The sequence below is a fragment of the Centruroides sculpturatus genome, unplaced genomic scaffold, assembly GCF_000671375.1.
Source record: "Centruroides sculpturatus isolate CEXI.00-Female unplaced genomic scaffold, Cexi_2.0 scaffold747, whole genome shotgun sequence".
Taxonomy (NCBI): domain Eukaryota; kingdom Metazoa; phylum Arthropoda; class Arachnida; order Scorpiones; family Buthidae; genus Centruroides; species Centruroides sculpturatus.
Window position 1 is genome coordinate 191,176 of NW_019385048.1, and position 16,879 is coordinate 208,054.

Here is a 16,879-nt window from a genome sequence, read left to right on the forward strand (position 1 = left end):
GATTGTATTTCTACTGTCGTTGTCAATTAGACTTCATCTATAACATTTGTTACTGTGCTGAACAATTGAGATGAGATAAAACTAAGTTAAAAATATAGTAGAATTCTCTTATTGTAATTACTTTGAGATTCATTACATTGGTAATAAGTGGTTAAGTAAATAAGACTACAGTTAATGGAAATTGTGGTTTTATTGACTCTGGAGATTAAAAAGACATGCGTAAAACAATGAAAAATTGTATAACTTCATCATTTATTAATTATTATTGTTATTATTATTATTATTAAGTGCTCTCTAATAGTAATTCATGCAGTATTGCTTTCTTGTCAATTTTTGCAGTACTATCTGTAAAGCAATTGAAGCTACACTTGAAGAAACAATTAGTATGCTAACATATAATGGAAGTAAGAAATGCTAGCAGTTTAAACTATTTTACTGTGAATAAATAATGATTAAGATTAGCATTTTGTTTAGGACTGTAGAATTGGAGTTAGAGTTGATATATTTTACCACCTTCCATCTCAATGTATTAAACTTAAACTAATGAATTAATTCAACTTACGACACATATATAAGTATAAAAGATAGCCCAATGATTCACCCGACAGTGACGAACCGTCTTACAACATCATTTACAGTTATTAATACATATTGATTTCTTATGAAGGAATTAAAGTTGAAGATTTAGAAATTGAGTCAAATTCACTGGTTTTGGGTATGGACTTTGCACCATAGTTTATCATTTAAGTATTAGTTAAGACTGACAATGATTACACATCTCAAATTTTATAGAACAAAAATATACTGTATTCAAAATAGTATTCACCCAAACACGATGATGATGATAACTATTACCAAAATTCTGCAATAAGCAGTTTTATATGTTTTGGGACATGCTAATTCTGATATTAAATTATTGTTAATGATGTCTGTTCAGCAGATTTTACCATATTTAAAAACTGAATCCATTATTAGTTACTTTAATACATCAACTTTTGAACAAATTTTGTAAACATTCCATTAATAGGCATATTTTTATTCTTGCATTATATCACATGTCAAGATATTCAAGCTTTACAAAAAGTCTTTCTTCTTCAAGCCCTCATAATAGTAATAATAATAATGCATTGATATTTACACATAAACTAATATATTGTTAAAGTGTTCTATTAATTTGTCATTTAATTAAATATCAATATAATGTGTCGTGATAGCCTTACAAAGTAGGATAAAAGTTTATAATAATATTTCATCTAACGTCCTATTTTCTATTCTCTTAAGGATAAAATACTGGCAGTCTAGCGGATAAACTTGCCAAATGCCAGTAGTCAGCTGCCGAACAACCGATCAACCGATCGGGTGGAGTTTTCTAGGTTTTTACTCGCCCAACACCTAAACTGGGACCGGTTTCCCACAGAAAGTCCCTCCGATAGGCGTCCTCTCCTTTCGGCAAATAGCACAAGTGTGTCGTTGCCTTATTCCGTTAATCAATCCTAACTCTATATGTAAAGAATTAAAGTAAGTAGCCAAATTTAGAGAAATGTGATTAAAGGTAGAGGCTAAGCAGAAAATTACAGTAGCACCATAAGTTTCTCCAACTGTGTTGATAAATTTATTTATTTTGGAGACAGGAGGAATGTAAATAACATGTTCTTAATGCTTTCAAACATCTACAAATTATACAAAGGAATTTGGCCATTTGGGTCAAATTTCTGGAATGAACAAGTCAAAATGTGGCAATGGAGAGAGAACATTTTTTCTATTGAATATCTCACAAATAAGACTGACACATATATATATACACACACAGTATAACTGAATGCATAGTAATGTCTGTGTATATCATAGGTTTGTTTTTTCTTTACACGCAACAGATTCTTTTATACAAATATGTATAGGTTTCAAGATTAGTTTTAAAAAGTTTGAATTAATAAATTTTGAAAAACGAATGCCCCATAAATTAATGAGTATTTTGAAATTATAATTGTAATGTCTCCGCTTCAGAATAATTTATAATTAAGGGGGGAAAAACAATTAGATCACCAAGTTAGATCATGTTTCTCTCATAAAATTAAAATTTTGTATGTATTAAATATTACAAATACATTCTTTAAGCACTTGTTTTTATTGTGTCACAATTGTTATGTATTAATAGAAACCATTGATGCGGCTCCTGTATAATACAGAATACCCTAAAACGACTAATTTAATTGCCTGAAACTATAGTCTGTTTACGGAAAGAATCGATTCCAGAGCAACCTGACGCGTGATGTCGCTTCAGTTAAACCAATGACACATTCCCTAGTGATACCAGACAATATGTGAATTTTATTTTATTTTCTTTCACAAGATGGCAGAATGACTTTTCCATTAATTGTGTTAATTTTTTATAGCATGTAACTAAAGAATCGTGCGCGTGTGGCACCATCTGTTATCGAATTTTGTTATATTTTTAATCATTATAAAATGGCAAAAAGCTTAATTTTGACGGTAGGGGCGAGTTTTATAAACGGGTATAAATGTTAATAACGAATAAGATCTTCATTAAGTCTTACCCCCTCTATCTCCCCATTGTAAAAATAATAATAAAAGCATGTTCGGATGAAATATTGAAGACAGCCTGTTAAAAAAGCTAATTTTTAATATTTTAAATTTGAAACTTTAGTGCCATCCGGCGTTATTCTATCAAGTAGTATGTTACGCATCTCTCCTAAAATGTCAACCCATTGATCTATAACTATGCAAATTACGCGTATAGAACAAAGAAAAACAACGTCACACTTTCATTAACTTACAATCTATATTATCTCGACATAGTAGTAGTTATTGTTTCCATTATCTAAGGCTTATACGCGCACATAAAACACAACATTTAAAAAAAATATATTTAAGAACAATTTATTATGCCAAAGGATATATTTACACATCACCCAACGCTTCTCATTTACGGTATCGACTCGATTTTCCATTACGTAATTGCCTAGCGTATCCCTCGAACCGTTGACATTGGGTTTGTATTGTTTCGACATTTGGCAGATTAGTCACACGTAACAAAATTTTATAATAAAATATAGATTTCGTTATAGGAACGTGTTGAAAAATTCCTTAGCAAAACGAGCATCAATCATTAAAGAATCGATTCTTACTCTTCAGAGTTTAGATTCTTTCGTCACACTTAAAACATTTGAAATTTTCACGTAAAATATAAAAGTATTGATTATATATACGCATATATAAGATAAAATATGTGATTACGAGATGATGATAAGGTAGTGACGGTCTTAAGCTTCCATATTTTGGGAAAATTGTCATTGGATAATAATAATAATAATAATGGATAGCGATAATTAAACCTGATTGGTTACCATCCAAATTTTACCATAATTATGAGTAGTACAAATTGTCACGTAATTGGATAAAGTTTTCATTTTTCCTGAGAAAGTTGCATAAAGAGCTAAAAATGATTTAGAAGGTGAAATTTTCTGGTATAAAATGGACATTTAAAGCTTGTGTTTAGTAATAAAGAATCCTGGCACGACTCAGCAAAACTTTTCCGTTCGTCTACAAACGTTTTTTTATACCAAAATGATGGACTTGCACCATTTCCCCGCCGAAACATTCATTTATTGATGGTTGCTAGCTCCGTTTTAGTGGGGCACGGAAGTTTCCTACAAAATAATAAACATTTTTCACTTCATAATGTAAATTTAATGAATCGAAAATAAAGTTTCACAAACCTAGAAATCTGTTCGGCCTCTTCTATTGTATCTGGCACCGGTTTGTTATTTGTTTCTGGTAATAGAACGACCAATGCTCCGGCTACCATAGAAATGACTCCATAGATGATTAAAGGGAGGTTCACGTAAGTTGCACGACCCTGAAATACGCTTTCTTTTACAAATGTCGAGATCCTTGCAGAGCATTAGCTAAATAAGCCAACTTACCAGATCCTTGCCAAAGGGTGCCACAATCGAGCCAACTCTGGCGAAGGTGGAACTGGAACCCACACCCACGTTTCTAACCACCGTGGGAAAGAGTTCGGCAGAGAACACATAGATTATACCAAAAGAAGCTGTTAGACAGAACTTACCTACCATGGCTAGTGTTATTTTCACCCATAGAAGATCTTTAAAACGGAAAAAATAATGTGAATGAGAGGTTCGATTACTCATAACAGTTTAAATAAAGTAATTTCTTACAATTTGGTATGGGAATTATGAGGAGGCAAGCCAAACCTCCTATAATCATGGCTGCCATTAGAGGAATCTTCCTACCGATATGCTTGATAACGATGATGGATACTACGTAAGCGGGAAATTCTACCGCTCCCGCTATAAAGAAGTTGATAAATATACTTCCACCCAATTCGCCCGTATTTAAAGATAGAGCGTAGTAAACGAATGCGTTTACACACCTGTCGAAGTGAAAGAATTAATGTAAAACACGAGAAAGTGCACCATGTAAGGAAGCGATGAGCTTACCAATTGAAGTAAATGTTCAACGTCTTCTTCCTCATGTTGGAATACTTCAGTAGATCGAGGATTGTGTAGCGTTTCACCGTGTGCATTTCTTGCTCCTGTTTGGTCATTTCAGATTTTACATGGACATGAACATTCTGTACATAATTCTATATACCTACTCACTTTCTCCGCTGCTTTGTAGAAAGTTTTGATATCCGCTCCCAGGTTGGTAGTATCTTTGCCGTTCTTGGATGCTGCCTTTTTCAAAATGGCTTCGCATTCTTCTAACCTTCCTTGCGACAGAAGCCATCGAGGCGATTCCGGCACCCACCTACAACGAGAACTTCATGAAGCATTTAATTTGCATAATGGAATCGTAGAGTTCGCTACTTACCACCAAAATGTTACGAGCAAGATGACTGGTATGCTCAAAGCCAGTTGCAAATAATGCCAATCGTTGATCAGCCAAGCCAAACAGGGCAGCAAAATATATCCGGTGGCCCAACCAAATTCGATAGCGATCCCGAAAAAGGATCTATATTCGGGCCCCACTATCTCCACCACTGGAACAGAACAGGGGTAAGGAATTCGAATGGGCATTAAGGGGGAAGAACACGGGAGTATACTCACGCACTACAAAGGCTGCCGTGAAGAGACCCGAAGCTCCCATAGCTACTAAGAATCTGCTGGCGGCATACATGACGAAATTGACAGAAAATGCACCAATTAATCCCGCTACGAAAGTGATGCCGATGCTCAACAGTATAATTGGTCTTCTGCCGAACCTAAAGGTGATTCGGTTCCATAAATATGATAAATAAACGTGTATAAATGTAAATAAGTACGGTAAATAAACACTACATAGCGTTACCTGTCGGACAGTTGACCGAAAATAAGAACGGCAAGCATGAATCCCGCCATGTAGATAGCTTGACTGAAGGATGCGTACCATTCTCTGTCGCACACCAGATCCCACTAGAAATAAAAAATACGATGATCAATTCGAAATTAAAATGTAAATAATCGAATGAATATTATTGGGACATTGCCAAAATGCCAAACTGCAATTTTTAATAATCTTTTAATTTAAAAAGACACACGATTTCCGGTCAGAACTGGAAGTTCGTATATAGTTAATCCCGGCCACCTATCTGGCCTCAATTTTCATCTATGTAACGCCGTTCTCGAGATTAACGAAGGACGAACTGATGGACGACAGTGGGAATGTATAGGTCTGCAGTCTGAAGATTGCAACCCAATACAATAAAACATGGCCCAAAACTTGTGCTGGAGTCACCAATATCAACAATTGGTTATTAGGACCATATGGTTGGTCGCGTAAAGTGCTCGAGGAATTTGAGTTCGAGTTCCACGGGCACTTTATTTTATAGGACTCTGTTACCGAAAATCTCGAGAGTGCCGATTTAGAACCCGAATTCCTTACAAAGGTAGTTGTGACATATACAAAAAAAAAAAAAAAAAAAAAAAAAATTGTAGAAGGTATTTAAACTACGAATTAAATCATTTGAAGGATGTCGATACGCATTATTAGAGTGGCATTGACACGTGCCTAGTCGAATACACCTCAATACTTGTAACAAGATTAATATTTATTACGCAAATCAAGTTGTGAAATCTTTATTTATTGATTTGATAAAGAAATATAAACAACCAGCGTGAAAGATACAAGATAATAATTTCTACTGTACTAAAGTATTGGAATTTAATGTTTCTAATGGAAGGAAACGGTGGATTTACCTGTAGAAAACACTAAATTGTATAACATTTATGGTTATGATACTGCTAAATTGCAATGTAAATCCCACACATTCTTCAGGTTCGGGATCATCGTCATTATCATCCTGAACTTGGATTGTTGTGGAAATTCATAGCCTAACAAAATTGCCGCCATAAACTTTAAATTCAGTCTTCGAAGCCGGATTAAGGCTCGTGTAAATTCGTTTGTCGACTCAAAACTCAATAAAACAATTGAATTTTCAGGAAAATAAAACCACAATATCGATGACGATTTCGTGAAAGATATCGCAACTCAATTAATCGTTGCAAACTAAGCTTATTGTAGTACCTCGATGGACCTTCGAGTGTGGGAAGAGGATTTCTGAAAAAGACACTAGGGTTGTGTTTGAATAGAGGGAGAAGGCTAAATGGAGGGGACACTCCTTTTGGATACCAAGCGACTTGCAGTTTGGAGTTCAAGTTTGCAGGGGGATTTAAGATACTAAAGAGTTTGGAGTTCCAACGGAAGTTTACAGGTTACTTATGTGACATGACAGAAGAACTTTCAAAGTAAACTTACCTGGCTAACGATGGTAGAGGTGAAAACCGAAGTGTCATACTCCCACTTTTGGCACTCCACAGTTTCATTCCTGAACTGGTTATACATTTTACACTTACTGTGTTTATAAACGCCATTAACTACTTCTTTGGGAATACTGTAATTCTTCCATTCCTCCACGGTCAGGTTGGAATTGGGGGGTCTGGCACACCAGTGGTCCATGTCGGCTGCGAAGAAACTAACACCCAAACCTTGCCACGAGCTAGGAAAGCTGCCGAAGAAGAACATAATGAAAATATCCCTCTGCCATGGTCCGTATCCACCCACCAGATCAATTAGATCCGCGGGTCTATTTTTGTTTTTCTTGTTCATTGTAGTCTACAAGGTCTTCTAGAAATAAAAAAATAAAACTGTGTTTTTAATACATCAGAAATGCCAGATGTTTATAGGAAGTGATAGCGAGACCAAAGTTCCTTAGAAAGTGATAGGATACGATTACTACGTAACTATATATTGAATGGTGACGTCGTTAAGCCGACACCTTCGTAACAAATTGCCTATTATCTTATTGTTTCTGGCCAACTCATTAAAAATAATTTCCACTCTTTGCACGTCTTTCGATCGAAGTATATCCCGAATGTCACGTGTTATATACGGCAATTACGTGATAAGATAACACGTGACTTACGGGTCATTTAAGTCAAAGATATTTTGTAGAAGGTTGCAAACGTTGCCCTGTTTACGTTTTCCCCGCTAACGAGTGCAAAATGTCACTTAAAGTTGCGTTTTGGGCAAGAATTCGTACCAAGTTCTATTCTTTCCTCGTTAAAATTTCGATCTTTTGATAGTCACTCGTTAAATGATCTTGTGTTACTTGGCTGACGTCAAATTATTTGCATAATAGGGCAAAAATAGAAACGTCTCGCTCCTCATTCATCACCCATCCCGTAACCGTAACGATTCTTCTCCAGATACCTTGGCAGGGATCCCGAAAGATGACGCGTTGCTGACCCCAGAAAGGGGGGAAGTAACGATTTCATGCCTTAATACGCTGTCATTTAGTGTTACAAGCTCGTTAGGGGTCCCAAAATTGGATTAAAACAAGCGAGTAGAGGATTAACTTACCGGAAAGTTGGTGCGCGAGCTCCCCTCTTCACACGCGAGCCGAGAAAGAACAATGAAAGTTGTATAACCGTTTAAACTGCGCATTCGTTGGATATTCCTCACTTCCGAAACTGCGAATGATCGAAAATTTTCTTCTTCCATTCATACAGCGAAAGAGGCGCGTAACAAGGTCATGTATTTTTAGAGATTGTAAATCTTAATACCTTGGCCCCAGTTACTCATCCTTCCAACGTTACCCATTTTGCAGCGATCGTCTTATGAACAGTTTAATCATTCGAATTGCCGGTAACATACGGGTCGGAACGGATTGTTTGTGCCAAAAAGTGTCTTTAAATTTGCCACCTTAACGGTAATTTTCGTGTTTTCGGGAAAAACTGGACGTTTTTATTCAAGGAAAGGAGATAATTTAACCAGAAAAAATATAAACTTTACGCAATTTCCAGGCTGTAACTCGAGTAAACAAATCGATCGTCTACAAAAATCTATCGTCACATTATCTTGTTTAGTTTGATAATTGCCCCCGAAGTCAGTTTTGTTGATGTCGATGCTTAATTAGTGACGCGTTTTTTCCTAAAGTTACGCGCTTAACACGAAGAAATTCGGTGAAATTTTCCAATTTTATTCACGTGCAACGTTTAGACTTTTCGGAAATAAATTCTACAAACGTCACTTAAATTGTATTTTCTCAAATTATGAAATTCCCAACGTCACGAAAGACAATCATTTCCGTCTGAATGAATCGAAAATTTGGAATTTTTCCAAAAAATAATCGAACTTTGTGACGGATGTAATTATTTCCATCGAAATTTAAGCATTTTCCAACTTTAAAATCATTAAAATAGGCTTTGTAAAATGTGTATTACTAGGCGAAAACGGATTTGGTGAGACGTGACGAAGTTCAAATGGGGTCACTGTCAGGTTAAGGTGAAAAAAATATCACTTAGAAAGTCAAAAATAGTTGGCAGCGGGGTCGTTTATCTCTTTTTTTTTTATTTTTGTGAAGTAAAATTGCTGTATTTACTTAAAATTTCGATGATTTCGAGACCTAAATCCTGTTTGCAACAGGTCAGGGCATTCGTCTGATATCGGCATTTATCAACTTTCTTGCTTATAATTCTCGTATTTTGTTCATTTTCAAGCATAATTTATGCTTTGAAAATAATTTCACGCGATTAAAAGTTTGCAAAATTCAAAAATGTCAAGCTTTTAATTGCAATTAACACCTAAAATACTGCCTTTCGCACGCTCCGCGCGCGTTAATTTTCCGCATTTCCGAACGTATTTGACACGCATTAAATTATTACATAATTAGACATCTTTGTTATTTATTTTTAGCTAATAAATTAATTAAAAATTACTCGACAGGATATTTTTTAAATGAAATTATTTAATTATGTTGTTGCTATCGAGTTCGAATTCTATTTTAGACAGCCAGTGAGCGCGCAGTATAAAGGTTTGTACAACACCTGTGCAATACCTGAGTATACGCGAGTACACGGGCCTAGTAGCTGCTACCGTGCTGTAAATAACCACAAAATATGATCGTACAGGTGTTTAATTAATAAACGAGTAGCCGAAGTAGTTGTAATATTGTAATACACAAGAACACGTTCACCCCGTGAAAAGATCAACATCCAATGAGAAATCTGGGTCTTAGTTTCTCGTTCTTAATGTGATTCTTGCTGTAATTCTAATTTTATCCACCTGCGGTTCCTATAGTTTTAATACTATTCACCTAGTTCTAACTTTGTGATGCCTATGGCTCCAATATAACAGAAATTGTAGAAATACAGTTTCTGTTGACAAAGCTGTAATTATACAGCTTACATTACATTTAACTTCCGCGCGTGCAATTATTATAATGTACGAGACACTTCAAATTTTTTTAAAAAAAGTAATAGAAAGTTATTAATTTACACGATTACAGTACAATAAAAATTCGAGTGTATTTTGCTTATGAATACAGGAAGAATTTACTAAAGAATAAAGAGGGAAAAAGTGGAGCGTGTAACTTACTTGCACGTTCTTTAGTACGAGACTGCGAACAGAAAAACACGAGGGTGGATATCTGCAGCGACAGTTCTTCGAGTCACGTGACTTAGACGGTTTGTCGACGATTAGATAAATTCCCGAGAAGCGAAGTTTAGTAAGATCGAACTAACCCCCCCATAATGGGCGAGAGTTTGATCTTTACAATGCGCTAACACAAAATCCTTTTTGTTTCTAACCCATTTCCCCATTTAGTCGATTGTTTATGTTTTCTTTCGGAGTGTAGGCTCGTGTCCTATTGAACTCTTTCGGGTTAACGCGGTGGAGAAAAGAAGCGCGTGGCATGTGCGAAAATAATAACATAGACTCCCGCGTGATGTAAGGAGATTCGAATTCTCGAAGGAAAAGGTAGTGTTATGTCACCGGATATATATTTAATTTTTTCACTTGTTTTTCTTGGAAATACAAGGATAAACTAATTATTGATTGTTCGAGTCGAGTGATAATCGATATTTTGTTGTTTATAATGTTTTTTTTTTTCAGTTTTAAGAATTAGCCTAAACGAGATTTGGATCTAGCGAAGTATGCGTGTATATTTTGTTGTGTTGCTTAACTGTCTTTTTGTGTTAGGAAATTCTGTTTTGTTCTAACGAATCACCCCTCGCCATATGTCTATGGTATTAACAAATACAAATTCGATTATGTAATACCGATAAATTCCAGAGGAATGTAATTATCTGAGATCTCGAGCATGAGACTTTTCGAGACACTTAAAAAAATTTTTAAATAATAAAATTTAAAAAAATAGTGTTTTTACCCTTGGTTGTCTGTGCAGTTTATCTAGAGTAGTTCATACTGGCTGATCTTTCTCTTTCCTCGTTTAAAAAATTCTTCTCTGAGTCCATCGTAAAGTTGATTTTATTTCACGAAATCTTACACCTTTCTGGTATTGTTTTACACTTCTTTGCCTTATGTCTTGGATTTCCTAAATTAGAATGACCAGATTTATTTAGGCAAATCCGGGGACACATGTCAATCGTCACTTTTTAGGGTACAATGTAGAAGCTCACGTATATAAGTATTGTCAAATGGGTACAGTACGTACGCATGACCGAGATATTTTAATTTTGATTGAGCTGGTTGGCTACAATCAAATCGCTCTCCTCCAATAAGGTTTATATCTATTTACTTTTGGCGCTTTTTAGCTATATTTTTTTGGTCCACGTTTTGAAATTTCGCTCCATTTCGACATTTCCCGAAAAAATTGCTTATTTCATAAAAAATTACCTGGCAACATCAAAGACAGTGGACACGTCCTCTGGCGGAAAAAGTTTCGAGCGTTCAATTCACTTCAAAGATGGCGGCCCGGTTCGGGTTCTAGTAGTTATGTCGTTGGCGTCTCCGGAAAAGTTGGACCGCTCAAAACAGTTTTTATACTGTTTTGTTTAAATTTTCCGTAATTAACGCTATAATAATTAAAAATTATTCGAAATATCAATTTAAAAATATCGCGTTTTTCCATAACGACTAGAAAACGCCGCCATGTTGGATTTTATATAAGCTAATTCTTTTTAATTCGAAGTTGTTAAATACGAATTACTGTTTGGGAAAATAATCTTCGCTACGAAGAACGATTTCAATGGTAAGTACTTTATAAAGAAATTTTTTTCAATGAAAGTTTATATTTCGTATTTGAATAATACAGTACTTCAAATATGAAGTATACACTTGAAGACATTTCTGTTCCTTGAAAATCAATTTACACCGAAATTATGTAACATAAACACATTTTACACTCATTTATCTGTGGTAGTAGCCTCTATTTATTACAATTTCATTTAATTAAGTTTATTCCCTGTTATGAAACAGCACTTTATTATTTCATTTTACCACTTTTAAACACTCCCCTCTACTTGTTTTATTCACAGAATTTATATAAAGCTTCATATAATAACATTTAGGCCTATATACTATATTTTTTATGATTTCATTATATATAAACATCATTTACACATAAATGATAAATGTTTATATATAATGGAATTATGATAGTGATGTAATGACAATGATTTATTCACTTCAAATATTGCGTAATGATCTTGATATTACAAATATTTAAAATAATATTTTGTAATACAGCATAAATGTCTTGATAATTTATTAAAATATTGACGAATACTGTATATTTAAATATTTTAATACTTTATACATTGTATGTGGGATAATCATAGATAGTTATTTTACAAAGCTAATAAAACAGACAAATACTTTTCTTGAGGAAATGAATACAAAGAGTTTATCTGTCGGAACTGTTGATCAAACGTAAAAACACAATAAGTGGCGCATTATCCTGTGGGCAAATGGGAAATTGCCTGCAGTCCCACGAACAGGGTCCCACAAATTAATCCTTATTAAGAAAATATATCCCTCAAAAAATACCCTCTAAGAAAATGCCTATAGTCAACATTGTACAGTACATGTGATCCCCTAATTCAAATTTGCCTGGACCCTATGAAACTATAATACTCCGCTGATATCAGTCGTACATAGCTTACTCCATCACAGAAATTTTAATGTAAACGCAAACGTTTTCGGCCATATGGGCCGTTTTATAAATCGAATAAGTTACAAAACTTTCAAATACCGAACACCATTTTTAAATTTTAAAGTATTCTATACCTAACCAAAGGCGGTTTTTAAACTATAAATTATAAATGATTAAAATACGAAGATACATATATAGGTCCAAATATTACAAGTTAAGCATGAATAAAACTAGATGGGAACTGAGCAAACACGGATTGAGTGTCATAGTTCACAAGATATTATAAACTGAACATAAACATGAAAGAAGATACACCTCGAACAAAACTGGATTAAGTGTTAAAGACTCGAGAGTGATAGGAATATAACACCACAGCCAACTACAACAACAGGCCTAATCGTTAACGCCGCCATTTTGCAATATGGCCGACATTGGTGACCTATTATGATTACTACAAATCGTTCGAGACTGCATACTATAATATCAAAAAACTTAATAATACACCAAGATAAGGTGTATTAGTAAGTTTTTTGATACTATGATTCCTAATTAAGTAAACAGTATTTACAATTATCGTTAAACTTTCCAGCTATTTTTTTACACATAATTTAGTTTATTTCAATTAATTTTAACAAAAATATAATTAAAATGAACTGATTCTTTATCATTAATTATTCCTGTTATCCGTAATAAGCCGTAAATAAATAACTTCATTGGAATTCAGACATTCACTAATTTCTTTTACAAAAAGCAATGATTTGTAATATTAATAGTATAATACGTTAAGAGCTAAAACAAAAAATATTTAGTATTATTATTTTATTATTCTAAATATTTATTTCTACTTAGATCACTAGGCCCAAAACAGGGGATTAGTTACACCATAAATTTTAATTATTACAATTAAACATATATATAACTTACATACACATAAAATAAAATATGGGAAAAATTTCTCATCGTAACTTACTTCACAAAATATAAATTCTCAACATAAAATCGAAATGACTTATTTTAATGCAGTTTATCCAATTTCCGCTTATTGAAACTCTTGGTTATCATAGTCTTATTGCAAATTTTCACATACAGGGTGTCCCAAAAGTTTCCATACCTACAAAGGTGAAATGTAACTTTATTCACAAAACATTAAAATTATAGCATTAAGATTTGCGTCAGTGGATTGACGGAGTAAGGCAACGGAACACGTGGTTGATCTGCCAATGGGGTAACTTCTAGCAGGACTTTTTATCTGGAAACTGGATTCTGTTCAGGTGTTAGACGCATGAAGAAAACCTAGAACACTGCATGGTGGCCAGCCCGTTGGTCAGGCACGAACCAATGACCAACTACCAGTATTCGATGGTTTTATTGGTCGGCTTGATTTGTGTCACCATGGAGACTTTTGAGAAACCCTGTAGTTATCAATGAAAATATTGCATAGAATAGGAATAGCCTTACAAAATATATCAACATTCCTTACACCACTCGGATACACAGCATTATTTCCAACAAATTTTTGTAGTATTATATTTAATAATGACTTCTGGTTGCTATTTTTTAAAAATATTTCCTCACATTTAAAAGATTAGCTGGACCATTAAGATTTAGCTGTTTGATGATGAACTTCATAATTCCCAAATATACTGTACGTCATCAAACTGAAATGTCATCTTGCCGAGCATCTGAGCGTGATACAAGGTCGCATTCTTTGCAAGCGCGTTTAATTAAGTAAAACTGGAAAGGGTTCCCTTGAACCTGGAAAATTAGGGATTTTCATTAGCGTTCAGAAAAAGTCATGGAATGTCAGAGAATTTGTTAAAAATTGTCAAAAAGTCAAGGAATTTGTTTCCTTGGCTGCCTTATTAATTTTTGCTGACAATATGCTTGACTAAGTGTAGCCGTCTGCAGGCAGCAAGAAGTAATGTGGTGCAATATAACTTATGGAAAGGGGTGCAGAATATTTTCAGGATCCAAAATATCTCTCGAGCTTACACAAAATTTTTCCAAAAATGTACAAAGTGCACAAAATGGTAAATAATTTAAATGATATTATTTATCATTTTTTTGTTCATCATTTTGTGTACTTTAAATTTCTGGGAAAATTTTGTTTATGCTTGGAAAGAGAAATTTTGGGGTCCTGAAAATATTCTGCACCGCTTTTCATAAGTTTCATTGCACAACATTATTTCTTGCTGCCTGCAGACGGCTACATTTAGTCAAGCATATTATTGTCAGCAAAAAATCAACAAGACAGCCAAGGAAGCAAATTCTCTGACATTCCATGATTTTTTCTGAACACCAATGAAAATCCCTGACTTTCCAAGGTGTGTATATAATTTGTTCGTATGATTCATATCTACATAAAAAAGTTATTAATGAGTTTTCTTTCAGATTGTATGTANTTAGTCTAGAATCGATTAATTTTATGGAAGAAAACCTTTCAAACAGCCGTAGTCCGTAAGCTTCACACGTGTCAGGCTGTTATTGGCTGATTCCTACAGAATTGATTCATAAAGAACGGAGCGTATCTACCGTCTTATAGGGGGATCGACTGTATTATTGAAAATGATTTTTACCCCAAAGGAATCCTTCCTCGTTGTACGACGAGTCATCGCCGGACTAGGTACCAACATTATACTTAGGGTACGAGTGAGAGTGGCCGCAACCCATCGCGTATAAAGCCCTGGTCACACTATGCGATTTTTAGCCGCGCAGGCGACTGCAACTGCAACAAGCGCGAGTCGCGCGCGTCTTCTCGTGGTCACACATTGTTCGTTGACGTTGCAACTCGGAAACACGTGGCCCTATAATAAACCAATAAAATTACAGTAGCTTGTTTTTGACTACTTTCGTGAGTTTGCCGATATTTTACGTTCTACTTCAGAGTATTTACGGAATTTTAGCCACTTTTATTATTAAAATAGCAAGCAGTTTCTTTTCTGGAATGAATAAAAGAAAAAAGGCGATTATTTTAATAGAGCTGGCGAAAATACATGAAAAGATAAAATCTTCGATAAAAAGAAGAATTAAAATCCCACAGGTATTCGTGAGCCTGAATAAGCTCGATCAATCTCGATTCTGTAAAAGTATTAATCCTCTGACTATCCGCCATGATGATTTCAATGTTGTCACTGTATGACGTGGCATAAAGGCGTTTGTTGATTGGATGCGCGTTTGCAATCGTCGCGAGTAGAACAAACTTTTTATTTCTAGTTGCGATTGCAGTCGCGCCGGTTTTCGAGGGGGGATTACTAGTTAACGGGAACAGCCGTCGCGGTTGCAGTCGCCTGCGCGGCTAGAAATCGCATAGTGTGACCAGGGCTTAACGGGAACAGCCGTCGCGGTTGCAGTCGCCTGCGCGGCTGGAAATCGCATAGTGTGACCAGGGCTTAACGGTTAAATAAGTTCTCACGTTGCGACCATCTAACCATATTTTCACAGATTTATCCAAAATCCATGTTAATTCTTTTCTTTTTACACATTGTTCAGCAGCAAATATAGTTACATGAAGATCAATATTAATGGATATAGTTACAGAAATGGGTGGTCTCTCTTCTATTAATCTAATTTGGTAGAAAATGAGCATTTGATTCTCTTCTGTAACATGCCAGTTACAAATCACATTCATTAGCCGCTCATTCATCTTTGAATAAAGCTCAAAGAAACTGTGGATAATGTATTTGTTATCCACGAAATCAGCATACTGCTGCTCAAGTTTCAATCGCTGCTCGTCTCTGCTCTGACCTGCAGATTTTCTCTGTTTTGTCGAAATTTTGTTAAAATAAATAATTCTGGCAGTTTGGGAAATACGGTTGTCCTCTTAATTTTGGAATCTTCCTTTAAAATTTCACTATATTTCCCACAGTTCTTACACGCATCATTCCTCACGATATCAGATAAAAATTGCCGTTCACAAACCATTCTATGATCAGTTGGAGTCCATTTATCTCTTAGAATATTTCGTACTCAACGCTGATGTAATGTGAGATCTTTAGGAAATTAAAAAACCCTTAACCTGTTGATGTAAATTCATAATTTATTTTGCATTTAGACACCCAATGCTTTCTTCTTATTTTAAATTAAACGAAACGACGTTAGACCTAAATCCACGTGGTTAGGCTTTCGCGTATAAATTCAAAACATATTAAGTTTAAGAAATAAAATCAATATATATATATATATTTTTAAGTGAAGCTTGAAATAATAACAACGATCAAAAAACAGATAAACTTACATTTACATTAAATACCGATAAAATAACCGTTAAATTAACTATGTGATCTAAAATGAAGGCACAGGCGGCCCTGAGCGCTTCCATTAAAATTCCGTTGGTGGGTCTGTTGTAGTTGGCTGTGATAATATAAATATAAATTGTCACGATTGTGGTAGAGAAATGCTTACTTTATTAGGCAATGTCCTTTGAGAGTGGACTTGTAAGTTTCCGTAACTTCGACGTTCTTAGCT

At 34.7% G+C, this 16,879-nt stretch overlaps 1 protein-coding gene across 1 annotated transcript in view; it reads right to left on the reverse strand.

Moving 5' to 3' along the window:
• Positions 1-1,897: 1,897 nt before the first annotated feature.
• LOC111633891 overlaps positions 1,898-16,879 on the reverse strand; it is a 30,903-nt gene continuing 15,921 nt past the window's right edge. Inside the window, exons 12-23 of the mRNA XM_023378533.1 lie at positions 16,650-16,765; positions 15,828-16,172; positions 6,778-7,134; positions 5,332-5,435; positions 5,091-5,245; positions 4,855-5,023; positions 4,644-4,791; positions 4,482-4,576; positions 4,200-4,414; positions 3,945-4,126; positions 3,738-3,877; positions 1,898-3,668 (exon numbers count right to left, since the gene is read on the reverse strand). Coding sequence (XP_023234301.1) covers positions 3,620-3,668; positions 3,738-3,877; positions 3,945-4,126; positions 4,200-4,414; positions 4,482-4,576; positions 4,644-4,791; positions 4,855-5,023; positions 5,091-5,245; positions 5,332-5,435; positions 6,778-7,134; positions 15,828-16,172; positions 16,650-16,765 — 2,075 coding nt within the window. The 3' untranslated portion in view covers positions 1,898-3,619. The remainder of the gene's footprint in view (positions 3,669-3,737; positions 3,878-3,944; positions 4,127-4,199; positions 4,415-4,481; positions 4,577-4,643; positions 4,792-4,854; positions 5,024-5,090; positions 5,246-5,331; positions 5,436-6,777; positions 7,135-15,827; positions 16,173-16,649; positions 16,766-16,879) is intronic.